General features: G+C 40.8%; 1 protein-coding gene across 1 annotated transcript in view; it reads left to right on the top strand.

The window, feature by feature from the left end:
* KIF25 (kinesin family member 25) overlaps positions 1–22,223 on the top strand; it is a 41,625-nt gene that overhangs the window by 18,178 nt on the left and 1,224 nt on the right. The window contains 7 exon segments of the mRNA XM_054162803.1: positions 4,068–4,142; positions 9,487–9,636; positions 11,033–11,209; positions 16,490–16,641; positions 18,284–18,481; positions 20,766–20,921; positions 22,099–22,221. Coding sequence (XP_054018778.1) covers positions 4,068–4,142; positions 9,487–9,636; positions 11,033–11,209; positions 16,490–16,641; positions 18,284–18,481; positions 20,766–20,921; positions 22,099–22,221 — 1,031 coding nt within the window.

A 22,223-nucleotide genomic window follows, 5' to 3' on the forward strand; every position in this document is an offset into this window, starting at 1 on the left:
GTTGGCCCATATCCATCTTCTCATCCACCAGAACTCCCAAGTTCAACTCCTTAGAGCAACACAGTTAATGGTATTGACACAGGAAGAACTCCCGAGGTGCTGCAACTCTGGACATGTGGTATAGATCCTGATAATCAGGAAAAGGGTTAAAAAAATGTGAATCCCCTAAAGAATGCAGTTCTTGGGGAATATTTTTTCAGTGTCCCAGCACAGCTCTTTTTTATAAACAGAAGAGCATATGGTTCTTATGAACTCAAAAATGTTTATTTTTTTAGCAAAGTTTTATGGAACTAATAAATGTCAAAATATTTGATTTCAGCTCAGGAAGAAAATTCCAGCTTTCAGCATGTTATTCTTTTATAATTTTATTGGCAAATCAGTTAGCAAAATAAAAAGGAGGCTCAGAATTTTCAAGGTGAAATGAACACTAATCGCTATACAGGGGCCAGTCTGTCATCGTTCTGGTAAAAATACACAGGCTTTACAAAGTGATTCTCTAGATTTGCTGCATCTCTCATGGCCTCAGATAGCTCATTAAGTGGATATCCATGCTTCATCCTCTGCTGTGATTATAGCCAGCCTCAAACTACTTCATTTGGGTGCTGGTAGCATTTCAACCATAGCAGGTAAGTAGTGGCAGTAAAACCCGCTTTAGGCAGTTGAGTAAATATTTGTAGTAGTTACTGTAGCATGGAGCCCTGTGCTTTTCCTCTGAACGGCTACCAGAACCTGACATACTTAGATAATGGCTGTACTACCTAGCAGTGCAAGCACACTAGCAAGACTGGTTGATTGGTTGGTAACAATGTTTGCTTCATTAGATAGGAGACCCCATCAACAGCAAGGGAAGACAGTATGAATGTTCTCCTTGCTAAAATACCTGTCTTTTTTTTTCCCTCCTTAAAATGTAGGGGGCTGTTTAGTCTGGAGGAGAAAAGCCTGAAAGGGGATCTGATTAATGTTCATAAATATCTGAAGGGTGGGTGTCAAGAAGGTACTAGTCTCTTTTCAGTAGTGTCCTGTGATGGGACAAGGGACAGTTGATACAAAGTAGAACACATGAGGAAAAACTTCTTTACTGTAAGGTTGATGGAGCACTGGAACAGTCTGCCCAGAGAGACTGTGAAGTCTCCTTCTCTAGAGACTTTCAAGACCTGTTTGGATGTGTTCCTGTGTGACCTAATGTCCCAGTTTGAGTTGGGTGCCTTTGAAAAAGGAACCACAAAGCAGACCTCCAGAAGGTACAGAGTGTCCAGTAGGTATCCTGGAACATGTAATCTTTGTATTTCCTCCCATAAACCCTGCATCTCTATTATAATCTAACCACAGAGTTATTGTCTTTCTCTTTCTTCCCTTTCTCCTGCCTGGATGCAGTGAGGTCCCTTATCTGGTGCATGGGGAAGATGGTTCCAGTCTTATCTGTGGCCTTCAAGGCCTGACTAATTTTTTACTGGCCTGTTTAGGTCTAATGCCAGGGACCAAGCGGAGGCAGTTTCAGGCCTGGTCAGCCTGAATCCAGCCTAACAATGTGGGGCAGGGAGGAAGAAAAAGCCCTGGGGCATATAATAAACCCCAGGTGGGGAGAAAAGGAGTACTGGGGTTTTGGTGTGATTTGGTGGAGGTTTTGTGTGAAGTTTTTTTGGCTTAACGAGCTTCTATGTTAAGCCCAGATCATGCATTCCTTTGTATTTTATATGCTTTGCTATGCTCATCACTATGCATTATAACATTGTAGTATTGTGGCTTGTGAATAGGTTTGCCATTTAAACTTTCCAATACTTCAATCCTGTGAAGTGGTTTTCTTTTGCCCCAGGGGCATCAGAGCAATCTGACCTGCTCTAAGCCACAACACCTGTCCTGGAAGATCCTGCTTTGGCAGGGGGTTTGGTCTTGATGGTTTTTGGAGGTTCCTTCCAACTCCTACCATTCTATGATTTTATGATTCTGAGAGGTTTCAGTGTGTTCAGAAAAAAAACCAACCACCATTTCAACACATATTGAGTTAGAGGCTCAATGTGGTTGAGATGGTTGAATAGAGTTAGTGGTGGATTAAGGTGGAGGACTTGGTGTTTATGAATATTTCATCAATTAAAGGTGATAAATGAAGCAGAGAAAAGTGTTTGGACATGCTTTCACTCACTTGTGGATTTGATGTGCAGAGTTTACCAAGCATATGCATGCAAAGCAAGGATAGAGTACTGCTGTTCAGTGTCTGTGTCCTCCCAGTGCAAACTGTGCCACATCTCTGCTTATTTTTTAGTTTCTCAGTGTATGATGACAGCACATCTGTGGAATGCAGTATTTGTCTGTTCAACCAGACAAGTGCTCCTTTCCTGATTAAAGAGAATGCATGTTCACGCAATTTATAATTAGACTTTGGAACACATCGACACAGGATGTTACTCCAGGCCAAGAATTCAGCAAGATGCAAAAAGAAACTGAATACTGATTCTAATATTTGTTGGGTTTTTTTTAACAAAGATTCAATTAATATTTTGATTTTGAGGCCACTTTACAGCTTTTAAGGATTAGGATGAGGCACAGAGATTAAATACTGTGTTTCCAGCCACCATAATGTTTCTTGCTCCTTCCTGTGGCTATTGACAGGAACAAAATGCTGAACTAAGTGGGTTCACTCTAGTTCTGTACCTGTTTATATAACCACCCTGTATAATGTTGTTTATACAGAACATAAATACAAAAACTACGTTTTTGCAGGCTATAGGCTGTAGTGGCCACATTCTGGTGGAATATACAAAGAGGCTTGAGTTCATGCTAAGGGCATTTACCTGGTATGTCTTCAGTTAAACTTGTAGCATCACACAGGGGGATACTACTAAGCAAAGAGTACTATACTCCATACACAGGGAAGTAACGATGCTGTGTAATGTGTGCTTCTACCAAAATTCCTGTTTCTAATTAGTCACTTTGCTATAAACTGTAACAGGCACACATCAGTCACTGGAAAACAAAGCTAAACAAACAACAGTAATAAAACCCCCCAAACAACTGACCAACAGAAATATATCAGAAAAGGAAGATTTTTCCAAAGACAAGCATTCAAACCTCTAGTACTTCAGTGTGGGCAATGACTTTTGTGGTTTGGATTCTGTTCATCTTGTAAAAACAGTACTTTCTTCAGACTGTTATCTTGGGGAGGAGATTTTTGGTGTGCTAGAGAAGAAACTAATGAGTTAGGATGTCTATATGTTATGATCAGAATTTCCTCCCTTTGATGATCTCCTATTTTCAGGTCTTGACTTTATGTTGTGCAAATGTTAAAGCTGAAATAGTTGGAGGAAAGATTGCTTTGAAGAGCCCTGTGGTAAAAACATATGCAGTCACTTTAGGCATTGTTTTGACCCAGGGACTGAACTGTGGTTGCTCTTTTCTGAAAGGTGGAATAACTCATTCAATTTAGCTGTCTTTCATTCTATTCAAAAATTAGTTTGCAGTCCACATCACAGTCTAAAAGAAAATCTTTCTTCAAGTCAGAAGTGTTTATTTCAGAGCTGGTAGTTCATCAGGGGCAGGGATGAAGATACTTCAGGCTGATGCTGCCCCCAAAGGCCACTGCATCCTTAAACGTGACCCACAGGAGCCTTCTAATTTCTGCCCTGTCACTGACTTTTCTGACACAAGTCATGAGGCAAGTTTGCAGCCTCTCTACCTTATCTAAAGGGAAGCACAACCTGACCACTTCATGACACAAAGGCCACACAGGTAGCAGGGATATTTCACAGTTTGGTAAGAGGGAGAAAGTAACAGGGATCCAGTGCAGCCTGAAAAAAAGACTCTTTCTGACAGAAAGGCAGACAGAAAGATGAGGATCGTCTCAGAGAGCCACAGGTATACACCTATGAGCTATTTCCTCCAGCACAGACAACAGCCACTCCCCCAAATGTAGAGTAATAAGAGTAGGAGCACTAATTTTCAGTTCCTTGACACAGAAAGGTCAGCAGCCACAAGTTTTATGACACTGGTGTATTTTCCCTAGTTTGTATTCTTGTTTTCTGACAACATGTTTATATTTTTTGTTCAGCTAATCATTTCACTTTGCTCCTCAGAGTTTACAATGCTTCAGAGTCTCAAGACACAGTATTTGCAGATGTGGCCCCCTTGCTAACATCTCTCCTGGATGGGTAAGTTAAAAGATGGGAGTAAGAAAGATAAAGGGAAGTTGATCAGTTTGAAAAAAACAAGAAGAGAAGTCCTAATAGTGTTGGTTCTGTCAAGTTTTCTGACTGTGCAGTTGCATTTTCCTGTTTTCTTTCTACTCAGCACTGAGTGAATATTGTTTCTCATATAAACAGTGAAAACACTGTGTACAAAATTTAGCAGACAAATTTGGGGAAGAAAAGCCCAATGTATTTTTTCTCTGGCCTCTTTCTGGCAAACTTAAGCATTGCTTCTTAATGGAGGGCACTATCTTTTGGCATGTGTGTTTTGGTAGGTTATGTTTCATAACTGGTTTTCAGTTGAAGACACATATGTAGTATGACACAACTTTTCCAACAGTGTATTCGTATATGAAAGGCCTGCCAGGGCCACTGTCTAATCATCTGTTCTGGTTTTGTGTACAGCAAAAGCCACAGGAGGTGATATAATCAATTCCTGGGCATCCTTAGTCGTCGTTCTAATGCTCCTTCAGGCACTGGGATTAGAACAGAATACAGTAACAGCTACTAATCGATATTTGTAATCGCTTTCAGCCACTAAGTTCATGAAGTGTGATCTGTCATACTACAGCCAACTTAAGCTACTCCTGTGAAGAAGAAGCCTTGAAGTGTATATTGTAATCCTTGAAGCTTGCACTGAGATATATGCAGAACTTCCCTTCTGCCCCTTTCTCACCCCTGCTCTTAGTTATAGATGGTTGTTGTAGAGGGACTGTAGAGGGAAAGCCAGTCTGTTTCCACCCACAGTAGCATAGTTGAGCACCGGCGATCTGTGTTCCCAGCAGTCTGCACGCAGCGTAGAAGAGTTGTATCAGGATATTTTGAGTATTGGGAAATCACAGCTATCCCTTTAGAGGGGTCCACAAGGGCTGCTTGGGTTGAGGTAAGTCTTGTATGGTACATATGGCATTATACTAGTTTACCAAGCCTAAGTAACCACAGTTTCCATAGCTGAACAACCTAGGGACAACTAAGTTGGAGAGGTTTGAAGAAGTCCTTATAAACACTCTTTTCACACTCTGCTTTTCCTTTTGCAATGCATGTTTGTTTTGGTTCAATATATTGCCTGTGTATCTCTAGACATATCTGATCTGCAGCTTCATCTACTGTACCTCCTGCTTTCTAATTTTCACATTGAGAGAATCCTGTCCTAAAAGATAGGATTTTTATATTCAGTTAGGAAATATTCTGTTATTGAAAACAAAACCACTGTTTCGTTCTTCCAGAACTGCTGTTTGAACAGCATATTTTCAGGGAAGCAAGGCTGTGCGTATGAGCTGTGTATCCCAGCAGTCTTCCCATTGTAAATGGGAAACAGACATATTTAGTCTGAACCTTCAACCTTTTTACTGATCCTTATTGTTTTAGTCTGGCCTCCAAAGTGGTCTGTAATAACTGTAAGCTTAAGTAGAAAGGAGTGTTCCACTCCTTAATTTTTTCTTTATTTTATTTCTTAACGAGTTGTTTATTTTTTTCAGTATAAATATACAGAAAGAAAAGATTGTTCCATATGCAAAACAGACAAGGCACACCAGGCTTCAAAGTTTACAGTTAGCCATACAAGGTCAGCAAGGGAGTAAGATAACATTTCTTTTCTTTACACCATTGAAGAATCAAGCTTGTTTATTTATTTTAAATGAAAATACATTTCTCCTCTTTTGATTTCCTTTAACAGTGTTCTTTCCTAGCGATAACTTTGCTATACTGAACACCCACACACTTTTCAGGAGAGAAATACAACAAAGCTGTTGGTATTCTATCTTGACACTATGATAGCTTGTTTTCTAAACAAGAATATAATAATCATGTAATTAATGAAGCAGACTGGAGAAGGAGAAATGTCAGGGTACAGGGGTGAATCATAGTCCAAAATTTTCAGATTGCTCTCGTTGAAAACCTTGCATAGGAATCAGAACACCAACAAAGTAAACTAGGTAAATATAAAGTAGTCTGCTGCTCATACTTATCTTCTTGTTGAGTTACTCAACAATTCTTTTTGTCCTGTACCTAATTAGATTTAATACTGCTTTGCATAGTTTTAGCTCATCTGTTGCTCATGCTTATCTTCTTCTTGAGTTACTGAACAATTCCTTTTGTCCTGTACCTAATTAGATTTAATACTGCTTTGCATAGTTTTAGCTCATCTGGGCTTACTGAAATAATGCTTTGGCTTTGGCAGAAAAGTTATCACTGACACCTGATTTGCATCTCTGTCTTCAATGTTAGGAGCACCTCTCTACTTAGCTTCTAATCATATCACCAGTATCCTGTCAGAACTATTTTGTCCAGGATGCTTACTTTCTAACTAGCAGCAATGAAGGAAATTTTGAATAGCCAGATTATATGAAAGTTTGAGGAACTTTTAAAAATACTTCCATTCTGTTTTTCCTAAGAAGAACTCCTGGCTCCCTTTTTGGTTCCAAAGATCTCTCTGATTTTGAAGTGGAGCCAGAAGTGTCAATAACCTATGGGCTGGCAAGACAGTGTGCATTAGAGGTGAAATTTTGAAAACTGATCATATTAGCCTAGCTGAAAACTACCAAAATTAGTGAGCTTTTCACCTGAGATACCTACAAGTAAAATTATGCCAGCAGTGAATACCTAGAGAAATGCCTTGTTTCAGCTTTACAGCCCTAATTTCTAGCACATTTCACTTTGCTGCAGTGCTCAGTTTTTCAGTTAGCTCATCTCTTTTTTGCCTCATCAATCTGTGACCAGGCTTCTGGTGTATATTCTGCATCCTGAAACATGGAAGAACCTTACTATGGGTTTACTGACTGCACCTTTGACTTCACATGCCCAGAAGGTGTAATCAAGTATTTGCTGTGTTGCTTGTCAGCCCACATTTCATTCTAACAAAGAAAGCTTTCTAAATAATCCTCAAAAAAATACCTGCTTCTAGGTATGTTTAACATGCAAAAAAAAGAAATTGCTACAAATACACTTCATGTATTTTATGACTTCAGACGTTTCAAACAATGAGGTAAGGGGTGTTCACTGAAATTTGTTGGCATGTGCTTGAGACATTTTTGATAGGAGGAAAAGCTTCAGATGACCAAAAGCAGCTCTTCAGGTCTGGATAAAGAATAGGTAGCTTAGGCAGTGAAATTTTACTCCTCGGCAAAGATCAAATCTGTTCTTGCAGCTCTCTAGTAGAACAGAAATGTTAGCGTACTGCAAAGTGCTCCTTGTGTATAGAGATTCAGCTAATGTCAGGTCTATGAACAAACATCACAGTCCTGGGAAGAAGCAGTCCTGTCAGCATAACTGCATGTCTTCCAACAGCTTTTGCAGCCACAGTTCTGTGGTCCACACTAATGTGTGCTGGCAATTGCTGCAGAACAGACACAGCTCAGTAGAGACTAACCTTCATCTGCACAGTATTGGTCCTAAACAGAAGTAGGTGTTCAAGAGAGGATTGGATGTGGCACTTGGTGCCATGGTCTGGCAGTCATGAGGTCTTGGGTGACAGGTTGGACTTGATGATCTTTGAGGTCTTTTCCAACCTTGTTGATTCTATGATTCTAAGTAGTACAGTGGCTGAAGACATTTGTATATAGCCACTTGTTTTGCTTAAGATTTTGACTTTGATCTGACTGGATAGAGTTCAGATCCCTGTGGCACAGACATCCACAACAGACCTGTGGGCTCTTTTTAAAATTATTTTTGATGCAGAGAAGCAGGCATTTTCCCTCGTGTTCCTGTCTGCTTCAGAAGATCATGAATTGTTTCATAGATGCCTGTTCCACTGCAGTGACATTGTACATTCTTACCTTCTGCAAGTCCTGGTCAGAGCAGTTCCTACCACCTTTATTCCAGAGTAGTCTTTGTGTGCAAGCTTATACTGAATAAAAGCTTATACTCTTATCATGAGGGCTCTTTTGCAGTGACTGAGGGCTGTGAGTAATGAGGCTGCCTGAAAAAGGCTGCGACAGCTGGAGTGTTTACTCTTCACAGCTGTAAAGACATCGGTGCTGTGTTTTGCAGCATGGCATTGTAAGACAAATCCACCCCAGTGATGGTTTACTTTAAAATGCTTTACTGTAAACTGCAGTGGTTTAGGAGCTGATTAACAAGAAGCTCAGTAGTGCATGAGCTAGAAGTGGAGCAGGCTGGAGGTCTAACTTCCTGTAATTCCAAGCTAAGTATCCCTCTTCTGTCAGTTCCCTGTCCTTTTACTCTGCTTAAAAAAAATACTAAAATCTGTTTAGGTGATGTTTTGAGCAGTACTTCAGTTTCTGTGAGAACTATGCAAGGAAATGTCCTCTTTAATATCTTTATTAATGATCTGGATGAGGGGATTGAGTGCACCCTCAGTAAGTTTGCAGATGACACCAAACTGGGTGGTTGTGTTCACCTGCTAGAGGGTAGAAAAGTTTTACAACCAGATCTGGACAGGTTAGATCTATGGGCCAAGGCCAATGGTATGAAGTTTAACATGCCAGGCCAAGTGCCAGGTCCTGCGCTTGGGTCACAACAACCCCATGGTAAGCTACAGACTTGGAGATGTGTGGTTGGAAAGCTGCAACTAGGAGGCATCTAGGGGTGTATTGGTTGACAGTCAACTGAACATGAGTCAGCAGTGTGCCCAGGTGACCAAGAAAGCCAGTGGCATCCTGGCTTGTACTATAAACACTGTGGCCAGCAGGAACATGGAGCTGATGATCCCCCTGTACTCAGCACTGATGAGGCCACACCTCAAGTACTGTGTTCAGTTCTGGGCCCCTCACTATGAGAAGGATGTTGAGGTACCAAACCATGTCCAGAGAAGGGCAATGAGGCTCATGAAGGATGTGGAACACATGACCTATGAAGAGCGCCTGAGGAAGCTGGGGTTGTTCAGTCTGGAGAAGAGGAGGCTGAGCCCTCATCTCTCTTTACAACTACCTGAAGGGAGGTTGGAGCAAGAAGGGCACAGCCTCTTCTCCATGGTGTCAAGCGACAGGACTAGAGGAAATGGTTTCAAACTGCACCAGGGGAGGTTCATGTTGGATATTAGGAAATATTTCTTCACTGAAAAGGTTGTAAAACATTGTAATGGTCTGTCCAAGGCAGTGGAGGAGTCATCCTCCCCAGAGGTGTTTAAGCAGCCTGTGCACCTGGCACTTAGTAGTTTAGTGTTGACCCCTCAGTGCTGGATCGAGGCTTGGACTGGATGATTTTTGAGGTCTCCTCCAACTGGACATTTTCTGTGATGCTGTGATTTTTTTGTTTCACTTTTTGTTCCCAAATTTTCTGAGGTTTGACTTGCCACCTAACAAACAAATTTGGTAAGGGTAAAATAAATGAAGGTTCTTTCAATTTTCAGGTACAATGTGTGTATCATGGCCTATGGGCAGACCGGAAGCGGGAAGACACACACAATGCTGGGACCACAATTAGAGGAAAACTTTCCATACTCCACAGAAAATGAATCAGAACTTGGAATTATTCCTCGAGCTACACAAGAAGTGTTCAGGTAACAATTAAGTAGGAGTTCATGTTAGTGGCAGTCATCTTAAATTTTATAGAAAGGATGAAATAAAGTTTGCAATGTATTTACCATCACCAAATTCAGCTCCACGATGGTTGGTGTTTAAAGATTCTCTGCCTGCCATTCAATATAGAGATTTCTAGGCCCTCCTGCTTAGACTGAGTTTCTAAGCAAATAAGATTACGCAGTCTTGATGTGTGCTATCAGACCATCTGTCTTTCAGGCACCTAATTAACTTTGGCATATGTTTCAACCATAACTGTAGGAGCCCAAAACACAAGCTCTTACAAGTTCTGTAAAAGTGGACAATTGGAACAGACAAAGAGGATCCAGATTAGAACCCAGTCCCAAAGAATGTTGGCAGAACTTTGAACCATGGTCTGTTCTCACTTTGAGAAGTCTTAGATTTTTTCACTTGAACCTGATGCATGATTTGATTTTTCCAGCTAAGCCCGTTTCTTTTGAGAATTATATAAGCTAAATTAAAACAAAATCCAGAATAACTGTGTCTAATGGCACATATTCTCCTGAATAGTACTTAATTTATGAATTTTCTGAGTCTGTGGACAGATAACCACTTACAGGGTCTACCTGGGCAGTTTGTTGCTTGCACTCTGCCAGAGTTCATCATACCTTGAGCTCTGATACCAATAACATCCAGCAGAGGAATGGTATAAAAAAGTTTTGAGGAGGGAGGGAGGTTAGTGGAGAATAACAGTGTAAGCTTGTTGTAATATAAATAGATGTTTTAAACACCCAGAGCAATGCTTTCTGGACAAGGTGTAAGCAAGCAAAGACATTTATTACGTTATACAGCAAAGTTATATAGTCTATCAGAAGGCACATGTGTCCCATCTCAATTGGTCATTTTCTACTGGCATACATGTAATTAAGGCATACAATAGGTCAAAATAACAAACCAATATTTTTAACACATCCAACCAAATTCTGCCAAGCTTCTCTCCTTCAGTTACAAGGTGTTTACATTACTCTCAAAGACAAAACATAGCTTTCGAGCAAAGGCAAATCTTCCCTATAGTCCTACAAAGCTATCTGAAAACAACCTCTTTTACATCTTCCTACAGACTTCCAAAGCTATACAAAAACCTCTTCCAACATAAGCTGGTGTAGCTGTTTGGAAATTGAAGTTTTGTTTACTGCTTCACATATAATTGAACTGTATATTCTGATTCTTCAGCTTACCAGCAGCACGTGAATGAGGCAAAGCCATAACTGTGCATATTTCATAAGCACTCTTATCATGTTGTAATTAGATTACAATGAAAGAATAAATCTTTATTTGCTGATTGCTCACTTGGGCCTTGATTTCTGCATTTGTTTTCTCTTTTTTATTCTTTTCTTCTTTGTTCTTTTTCTCCAGGCTTATATCAGAAAAGCCACCAGGAAGTTACTGGGTTGAGGTTTCTGTTGTAGAAGTCTATAATAATGAAATTTTTGATCTTCTGGCCAAAGACAGCTGTGGAAAAGTACCTGGTGCCAAACGTGATGTTGTCACAACCAAAGAAGGAAAGAGAGATGTTCCATTGCTTGTGTATGAGTGAGTACACCATGTGATCCTTACTGCCTGCTGATGATCCAGTGTCAGTAACCTGTGTAGCTGTCACAGAACTGCACTATAGGCACCCGTTATCACTTCTTAACCTATGCAAAAGAAAGAATTGGATGGTCCTCGCTGTTTCCATTAGCACAGTTTATTAGACAGCAGTTGGCTGCAAATGTCAAAATACTTTCCAAAACAGCAGTACAATTACTTTTAGTTGTACTCCTGTGTTAAGCACCTTCCATCCAGAATGCCTTAGGATTGCTGTGCATTCTGTTGCTGCTGTAGGAAAAGAAGGGGTAGGTAACCCAACCACAAAGCACTTTCCCTTCAGTCTTACCCAATTATAAAATGTACAGATTATCATAGAAATTTACACATTTCCTGTAGATTTCTAACAGCTGTAGAATGTTAGCTTTCCCTGCATGCACGGGAGTTTAAAAACCATACTTTAGGGATAATAAGATTTTAAGTGATCTTATACTGGATGCTTTAAAATGGGAACTGATATGGTGGTATTTGAACCTGTAGTTCTCAAAAATCCAAATTCTTCAAACTAAAAGGTAAAAAGTAGTTAAGCCTCTACTCATTCAGTTTTAAGATGCATACCTGGTGGTAAATTTGATTCTTATTTACACATCCCAGCAGTGTAGGGAGCTAAGACAGTTAAGGCTACATCTATATTTTACTTTAATGCCTTCTTGTTCTTTCTAAGCATTACAAAGTCTTGCTCTAGTAACCATGGGGATTATTCTTGGTGCTGCACTTTGGCCACGGCAACCCCATGCAGAGCTACAGGCTGGGGTCAGAGTGGCTGGAGAGCTGCCAAACAGAGAGGGACCTGGGGGTGCTGATTGACACCCGCCTAAACATGAACCAGCAGTGTGCCCAGGTGGCCAAGAGGGCCAATGGCATCCTGGCCTGTATTAGGAATAGTGTGGCCAGCAGGAGCAGGGAGGTCATTGTGCCCCTGGACTCTGCATTGGTTAGGCCACACCTTGAGTACTGTGTCCAGTTCTGGGCCCCTCAGTTTAGGAAGGACATCGAGACACTTGAACGTGTCCAGAGAAGGGCAACAAGGCTGGTGAGAGGCCTTGAGCACAGCCCTATGAGGAGAGGCTGACGGAGCTGGGGTTGTTTAGCCTGGAGAAGAGAAGGATCAGAGGTGACCTCATTGCCCTCTACAACTACCTGAAAGGTGGTTGTAGACAGGAAGGGGTTGGTCTCTTCTCCCAGGCAACCAGCACCAGAACAAGGGGACACAGTCTCAAGCTGTGCCAGGGGAGGTTTAGACTCGAGGTGAGGAAAAAGTTCTTCACTGAGCGAGTCATTCGTCATTGGAATGGGCTGCCCAGGGAGGTGGTGGAGTCGCCGTCCCTGGAGGTGTTCAAGGGGAGATTGGACGTGGCACTTGGTGCCATGGTCTAGTCGTGAGGTCTGTTGGAACAGGTTGGACTTGATGATCCTTGGGGTCTCTTCCAGCCTTGGTTATACTGTGATACTGTGATACTGTAAATGTGTAGTACACAAAGTAAAAGTTACATATAAAACACTCGCCTTGGCTAATTAGATGGTAAAAATCACATTTATAACAGTTTATTCATTAGCAAGAGTGAATCCATTTCAGATGCTTCATTTTAGTTCCAAGTGTAGTGTTCATGCTAGCATTAAATCTACTTTAACAAAACCAAATTATGAGAAACAGTACTTGTGATGCTGGAGAAGTGATGCTACCCAGTGGAATTAAGCTGCTGGACATCTCCCTGTGACCACGTTCTAGAAGGAAACATTTCTGCTTCTGCACTACAGAGAAGTCTATCAAGTTTAAAAAAGTGGTTCTGTTCCTGGGGCAAACAGTGTTTGTGAAAAGAAGCATCTTGCAATAGGAAGTAATAAAGTATTACAGCATTTTACCTTTTTGGGGGAAGCAGTACATTTTTGCCTCTAATAATGCTTGTCACGGTCTAATCTCTACTTTTCCAGGAGGAACTACAAGTCAGATATGAGAAACATTCCCCCTCTCCCCTTTAAAACAAAACACACCCTTAGTGTAAATAATTGAAGGCAGTATTTTTGTCTTGCGGGACTCAGTCACATAGCAGACTCGTAGCAGACAGTGGCTGCTTGTTTATGTGGCTTTATGCTATTGCCAGAAAGCCTTGATAAAAACACAAGAATGTACTGGAGGGTTGTGCAAACCTACTTTGATTTCTTCCTAGTTATACACATTTACTGACTTGTGTTTTCTGGCCATTGAACTGCTTGTAGATAGGTGAGACCCCAGAGAACTTGTAAAGTGGTTTTGTTCACTGTGGAAGCTGTATAACTCTCCATTCTTTCTATAAAAGAATAATCACAGGAATATTCTAGGAAGGATTAACCTTTGTATGTGGAGCATGCCTGCTCTTCAGTCTTGCAGTTTAGTATGATTTCCAGAGAAATTCTGCATCCTTGATTACATTCTGCTTCATAAGAGCATGGAATGTACTAAAAATGTCTGGAGCTTGAAGAGATGAATCCTTTTGCCCTCTCTGTCTGTATTTTGATGACTGGTAGGTTTCTCTCAGTTTCTCTTGCATTTCTCCAGCTGTGACTCTACTCCAACTTTTCACATCCAATTAAAGTTCTGCTATCAAGGGAAAGGAAAACTCCTTCAGAAGACGCTGGGAGTGGACCCTAACTTTATGTGTGCTGAATCTATCTCAAGGGAGCTAATCTTTGTCCTTTGGCTAGCGAAGAAAGGAACCATATGACTTAGAAAATTAAAGTGGGTGCATATAATATGGGTAAGAAGGGAGCTGAATTTCTCCTGCTTCATCAGAACCTACAAGTAATTATGGTATTTCAGTAACCAACATGCTGGCCTCATTTCATTCCTGAAAAATACCTACTCCACTTCCCAAGAGAGCTTTGCATAGTTAGTGGGCAAACCAACTCATTTCCTAGGCTTTGGGGAAGGGAGAGGTGTGAGGTAGATGGACATATGCCATAGAGTCGGGAACTGGAAGCTGCAATAAGGTTTCATGTATCCTAGTTCATAAAATGGCTGCTTTATTTATTTCTGTAAATCCTAAAGGAACCTGGCACCTTGAACCAAGCACCTCTTTAAAACCACTTAACCAACTGACAGATATTCAGTTCTAATGCACATATAAATAAAGATACACACCTGTATCTCAATTACGATGCAAGCAGTGAAAAAAGCCCAGTTCATCACGAGTTACATTAATAATTACATAGAAAGGTTAATATGAAAAAGCAAACCCAAGCAAAGTAAGGGTACCATTGAATGAGGCCACCCAGCTGCCTGAAATCTAAAGTAAACAACTAGTGCTTTGAATAAAAACACGTCCTCATTTGTGATAATATTTCATCTAAAACATTTTGGCCTGCCGGGTTGCTTTGGCTTCTCCATATATCCACTACTGTCTCTTTCCTGCTAGCATGTACATCTTACTGAATCACAAAAAACTTCATCTCTGTTTATTCTTTAATGGCTCGGTTGACTTTGGAGAACATTCAGCACTGAATTTTTAACCTAACCACAACAGTGCTTCTCTTTGTAGAATCTGGTCCTGGAACACGCAGTACATACAGGATGATAAAGTTGTAGAGATTATATTAAAAATTATTACTGTCAGCCCTCTTAAGAAGCCACTGTGCTAAACTTGCAGCACTGGGCTGAGGATGCTGTTTACCTCTAAAGTAAACTGCAGTTCCTCTGAGGCCTGTCTTTTGCAAACACTAGTTAGACAACAGTAGCAGGTTGCAGAAGCAGATTGCCTGTTGCTACATCCTCATGAAGGCTGCTTACCTCTCAGACTGTCTGGTCGTGACTGACCAGCTATTGCAAGATGCAGTTCAAAACTCAGGAAGGCAAGATCTGCCTCCTTTGATTTGAGGCAAAAGTCAGATCACCCCAGTGTGAGGCTCTGCCTTCTCTAACAGTACAATCTAGAGCCACTGTTTCTCTGCTGGTGCCAGGTCAACCAACCAGAGTGATATTCACGGTGGATGGTCAGAGGCAGAGATATTACAGGGGAGGCCAGCATGTGCAGCTCAGGATTGAAAGATGAAGTCAGTACTGATCACTTAGTTCCTCCAGCCCTGGTTACACAGGTGGCAGCTTTTCTTAAGTGTCTATAAGCATGGTGTGTTTAAGTGGTGTTCTGTTCTTGAGATGCCCTTGCTTTATTTTCAGAGGAATTTGTTTTAATTGGGTACAGCTCTTTCATCTCCAAGCTGTTCAAGTGCAGCTCTTAGCATAAAATGTTTGTGTCCAGTGTGACTTACACTAAAATTGGCCAAATCTAAAACATGAAGGCCTTGCATTTTATCACAGGCTTGCTTTTGCTGACTGCAGTCATGTGGAACCAAGCCTGTAGTCTGTCAGGAGAGTTATTAATGGCTTTGATGTTTCAAGGCATTCAGAAACCAGGCCATGATATGCAGTCATAATAATTTATACCCCCTTCTAGAAACTAGTGTTTAGGTGATGTCACTTCAGTGATTATTGAAGGAGGCAGTAGAGTGAAAGGAGAGGGTGACAAATTTTACCTCATTTGTCTTAAGTAATGCAAGCCTGGGGGAAATCATAGTGGTTCTTTTCTTTACCTAATCAGTGTATTTCCCTTTCTGTGTTAGATTTTTTTCCCTTCAGTCCTATTTGCAGAGTTTCCCTTAACTGGAAAACAGATGGTAAGGTCTATAGAAACATATCTGTCTATTCTAAGATTGTGCTGGAGTCTCTGCTCATCGAAGAGTGGAACTGAACTTTTTCCCCAAGGATTCTGGATTTAATTCCAAATGTGAACTATTGAGTCCAAAGTCCCAGATAAATTTCTACTTTTTACCCTAATTCTGTACCTCCCAAAGAACAAGAGCTACCTTAACATAAACTTAAAATTCCACTTCTGTAAGACTAGCAGTTCTAGGAATCTTTAAATCTGTGTCTTTTCTTCATTAGTGTAGAGGTTAGAGATTTCAGTCACTTCTAGAGCTGAGCTAAAGTGCTTATAGACCAGCAAGGCTGGAAGGCCACTTCTTCAGCACTTCCAGTACTGTATCCCAGCTTTTGCCTTGAATTTCCATCTTAGACTATATCCCCACCTGAAAAAGTCTATATGCAGTTGTTTGCATAGCTCAAAACTGAGATAAGTACAAGGAGTTAGAAGAGTGGGGAATTGGAAATGCTCAGATCCACATCTAAGAAGTCAGCTTTCTTGTGTGATTTTTACTGAGTCATCTAAATCTTCTGCTTGTTTCTTTACTTCCTAGGACTGTTGAAAATGCATCTGAATTTTTGCACCTAGTCAACAAAGGCCTACAGCTGAGAGTTAGTCACCCAACACTCGTGCATGCTCATTCTTCTCGTTCTCATCTGGTAGTTACATTAACCATAACCACAGTTGTCTCTGGAGATAACTGGGGTAAGTAGGATGTTACTAAAATATATCTAGAGTCAATTGTTTTCTGAAAAACAGTGTGTGACTGAAATGTTCATGTTCTCTTTCCCATCTTTTCACAGTGTTTAATACACTCTCTCAGTTCTTTTCCACTGGTAACTTTGACTTAAGACCAGTTTGATGTTTGAATGCTACTGAAACTTCCACTGCCGTAACAGCTTTTCATTTTTCTTTACACGTCTTGACTTGCAGAGTTCTTGAAATTTTATAGTATGAAACAATAAAATAAATTTTATCTGTAAGCTGTAAGATAATGTATAAGATAGATAAGGTGTCAGTAAGATAGAATAAAATACTCGCAGTGGTTGAATCACTCCATATGACATATCATATTCACGTTCTTTGTGGTAAAGCTAACCATGCATTTCAAGGATCATCATATGATTTTAAGGGTGAGAAAGAATTGGGTTTTTACCACTGCTTTACAAAAAAGGTCTATTAAATTCAGAGTCTCTTGAACTATTCCTGACAGGCACTGTAGGAACAGACAACATGGTTATCTTATTTACTATTGCAAAACTTGTATTGCTCCTTTTCATTACCACACCATGACTTACCAGTTTATTGCTTTAGGAGTAACTTTGGGGTTTAGCGATCACCTTTGTTTCCTTTTGCTCACGTTGTAATTAGCCTCTCGGCTTCCAGTGCTGCGGGCCACCTCCTTCATATTCTGCAACAACAGTATGGGTTTAGAAAGTGGAAAATAGTTCACATTTTTTCCCATTAGATTGCAATCAGAAATTAAACCAACAGCATTAGCGAAACAGAACAAACAGTGCCCTTACTGACTTACGGGCCTTGCCAAAAGACACAGTTGCTTCACAAGCTGCAACTCCAGCATTCCACACGTTAGCTCTAGCCCGTGCCAGATTCTCGTCAATCACAGCGATGTTACTTTTCAAAACACAGTCTTTGTACCATTTGTACCATTAGCACACCAGCCACCTTACCCACTCCAGAATTCCCTTTACCACTTCTGACTGCAGGCACTCTACTATGCCATGTTGTCTGACAGCAAAATTCCATAGAAATGTCAAATGTTTGGTGAACGCAGACGCAGGCTTTCAGCTCACAGTGCATGGATGAAGATGTGTGTGGTGGGGTGGGGCACAGAGCAGCACTGCAAATGAGACCTCTCTATAGCAGTGTGACCACACATTCTTTTGTGTTTAAAAGGAGAAAATCCTAGGTAATAAATAAAAAGTTGTGAAGTCTACAGAGTTCTGCACCTAGAGCCTGGCTTGACAAGCTAGCATTATTTCAGGTTTCATTAAGGTCTTTTGGGGGTTCATTTTAGTATTATCTGTTATTTGAGGAGAGCAGTTACCTGACTTTGAGTGAGTACACGTACATTTACACTCTGTGGTCTGAAGCCATTTATTCTGTGTAAACCAACATAGATGCTCCATCTACACTTCTAACAGGTGAAAAACAAAAAAGCAATTCTGCCTGCCCATGACATTGATTCTGACTTGTGTATTAGTTCTGTCAGAATAGCATGAAACAGTAGATATTTTATGTCCCCTGCTGATGACTTATTTTTTTCACATCTCTATTTCCAGTGTCAGAGGGAAGCTCTCCTTGTTTTTTTTTTTCCATTAAGCAGGTATTTCATGGGAAGATGAACAAACCAATCAGAGACTAAATAAAGAGGTTTCCTGGACCTTTCCACAAAAAATGAGAGATAATACATCCACCTCTTCTTCAAGAGCCTCTTCACCAGCACAACTTGAAGCAACTGAGAAAATGAAGCAAGTCAAAACTAGACTGCAGCTGGTGGACCTGGCTGGTAGCGAGTGTGTCAGTAAGTGAACGTGGCTGCTTTACAGGCACGGATCTTTCCACATCTAGGTTCTGATAGCTGCCTTTATCTCTTTCTGTAGGGATACATGCTACCCTGGTTTTGTGCAGGGGGGCGGTTTCAACCCACAGATCCTGCCGTAAACAAAACTGGAGGTGCTAATTGTTCCAGTTCTACACTGTCACAGTTTAACTGAAAATGAATTTGAAATAAGTCCAGGGCGCGTACCCATATCGTAGGCATATTATTTGTTCACACTGGTTTTATTAGACAGATTTTTCTACTCTGAAAATGAGCATGTCTTTCTACAGAAATGTTTAAGGTGCATAAATTACTTAAATATTACAAATATCTGTAATAATCCATACCGTTGTGTGTGGATTTATCTGCCTTATTGTGGAAAACATCTTGGAGGAAGTTAATGCGGAAAAGACAATATAGTTTTCATTACTCCTTCAAAGCATTTTCCTTCTTCTGCCTCCTCTATGCACACAATCATTTCAAAAAGTTGGTTATTTCCTACAGGAGAAGCTTTCCAAATACCAAGAAAAGCCATGCAGCCAAATGTACCATTCCAGAAATAATGTTTTGAAAGCTGAACTGCTATTATGAAAGAGTCTTTCACTTCACTGCCAAGAATTCTTGCTGTTGCTCACTGTTAAACTTTTATTCTAGATAGAAACCTAATAGACTACCTTTTTTTTTTTTTTTTAAATGTATTGATTTATATTCTGTGAGTGCTGGAAACTGTCTGGTAGACATGTAACTGAACAACAATGTCTGTGTGTTCCCTCAGTTCAATCAGCACAAACATTTACTTGGTTTTGGGCTTGGTGGGCCAGATCCTTCAGTGAAGCCAGAAGAGCAGTTCTCACATAGGTGTTCAGTATGGCCCATGACATGCAGCAGACTAAACTCTACCATCAGCAATGCTGGTGGACTTTTATCAAAGGGAGGGCAGCTGTTAACTCATGATTGTTTCATAATGTGGACAAAGCAACACAGCAGGTTTCTGCACACTTTGGCACTCTGCCTTGTTAGCTCTCTACCCATCTACAGCATTTACAAGCTAAGTGGTCCCTTTTTACAAACTGGGTTTCAATTTGAAAACTCAGCTAAATGCTTTGTGGAATTTCATCTAACCAAATGTAGATACCAGTCCAGCCCTGTGTTCTCCCCCAGTCACATTTCCCCAGCCCTCACTGTCCAGACTCTGGGTTTTCTGGCTATTACCGTGCTTTTTCACATTTGCCTCTTGAACATTTATCCTATTCTCCCAGTTTGGAAAATGCTGGCCTAAAGGGAAAACAAGATCCCTAGCCTCCCTCTGTACCTCTCTAGGGGAAACTGTTAGCCCCATCTGATCATCCAACTCCCACTGGCTTTGCCCAGATGCATTATGCGCTCTGGGTAATAAGAAGTGATTGCAAATGCATCCATACCTTGTCCACTGTCCTGGAGAAAACTGAATTTGAATAATGTGATGCTAAACACTAATAGAAAGTTTCTTTTCCCAAAATGGCAGAGGTAAGGACAAAAGGAAGTACTTACTCTTAACTGCATGCTCATCCAAACTGATCAAGCAGTTGAGTTTGCAGCACCTCTTTAAACTGGTGCAACATGATGTATAGAACAAGCTTTTCCAGTGCTGCTCTGGGGCAGCATTAGCTACATACCACCATGTTGGGTGGATGGTAGAAAGGCATCATTTTTCTTTATCAATTTTCTTACAGCAAATCACACCTCAGAACAGCACCTTACAGGCTTTGGTGAATGCAAACCCCTGTATGCTCATAGCTGCTGTACAGTTCAGTTTCTGACACTTATGCCTCAGTCTTACTCCCCTTTTTCCTAAGCAATACAGATAGAGCACCTCACTGTTACAAAAAAAATGGTGGCACAGAACAGGCTTCTCTCTGGGGACACTGTGGACTAGTGCAGCCAAAAGCACTGTTGTCTGGTCTTATGGTGTTCCTACCTTCTCAGTTCTGCAATACATATGGAGCCAAGATGCATGGCACAGCTGAAGAGATCAACTTTAATGGATACATCAGACCATCTGCAGGCATTGGACCTTCTTTAACCTACCTTCAAAGAGTAGAAGCACTGAACAGTGTATTGTCAGTCTGCATCTTGCTTTTGGCATGGGTGGACTGAAGATCATGGTTCAGAATCTGTTTAAAAATGTTGCATCAAAAGTAGATGATTCAGCAGCAGAATTTTTGACGCATCACAGTTGGAGAAACTCTGCTTAGTGTCACCGTTGCCTCTTTCTGCCCTGTACCAGGTATGTCTGGAGTGACGGGAGCAGCACTGCGAGAGACGTCATTTATTAACCGCAGCTTGTCCGCCCTAGCAGACGTGCTTGGAGCAATAGCAGAGCAGAGGCCTCATGTACCCTACCGAAACAGCAAACTGACACATCTGCTTCAGGACTCCATAGGTGAGGGATTATTCAGACTTTTGTTTGACAATATAGAATTTTTTTTGTTTTCCCCAGTCTTTCCCCTCCTTTGCTGTGTAAAACTAGAAAGTGGGCTTCTGCTCCTGCCTTGTATGTGGGCCTCAATTCAAAGACTCTGGCTTTAGAGTAGTGTGAGTACATAGTGAGAGTTCTGAATGACTCCTGAATCCAAATAAACCTTGCTGTTTCCAAGGTTCAGTTTAGAAATACACTTGTAAAAATCGTAACACCTCTAATAATGTTGTGAAAGGGTAATAATTCCACTCCATTTTTGTTTCCTCTCAGGTACAGCTTACAAGTTAATCATTAATCTTTATTACTACAAATACACAGTCACATATTTGCACATACCTTAACATTGTGCCATGTAGCAGCAAGACAGCATCTCCTCTTCTCTAGCTCCTCAGCTATGTAGAAATAGTTTTAAAGCAAGTGTAATTTCCGCACCAATGTCAGATTTGTGTTCATCCATACAGCATGTTAGATATATCTTTTTCTTCAGCCAGAAAGCATCAGACCTTATGCTTTTAGTTTCCAGTTGAAGGCATCGATTGTGACTCAGGTGACAGTTCATGAGAGCTTCTGAAAGACTATTAATTTTTGCTTGAACTTTGAATTTCATCTAGTGCTGTAGTCCCCACTGTAAAAAAGGGAAAGCCAAAGAAAGAAGTGAGTTTAGAAGATACGCTGTACGGGCACTGAGCATGGTGTATGACTTGGGTGACACTGTTTAAGTGCATGTTGAAAGTGGTAATTTCCTTGTTGTTTAATCATTCTTTGTGAACTTCTGTTTTGCTTTATTGTCACACAAATAAGCCACTATGCCATAACTCCAGATTTACAGACATTTGACAAAGCTTAATGAAATGCACAGGCCCATAACATACATGCCAACTGATGAAGCTCTAAGGGGAAAAAAATTCTGTACTACAAACTGTGCAACATTTATTCTACTGGGGCAAATATCATATTGTTAGATATGGACTTCCCTTGAAGGGGCTGTCTGTTTGCAGCAGCTCTTTTCAGAGGCAGTCTTCTGCTTCATAAAAGCAATGGTAGCCTATGTTCACTGTTGTATAGATAATACATCACCAGTGTATGACTTACTGAAAATAAGAGGTAAATAAGTATGCTTTGTCTTTGTTCCTGCTTTTAGGAGGTGATGCTAAACTGTTGGTGATGCTGTGTATCTCTCCTGGCCCGAAGTACTTAACAGAATCAATGCAGTCTCTGGGATTTGGAACTCGTGCTCGGCAAGTTCAGAGAGGACAAGTCAGGAAA

This window comes from Dryobates pubescens, chromosome 6 (assembly GCF_014839835.1).
Source record: "Dryobates pubescens isolate bDryPub1 chromosome 6, bDryPub1.pri, whole genome shotgun sequence".
NCBI classification, from domain to species: Eukaryota; Metazoa; Chordata; class Aves; order Piciformes; family Picidae; genus Dryobates; species Dryobates pubescens.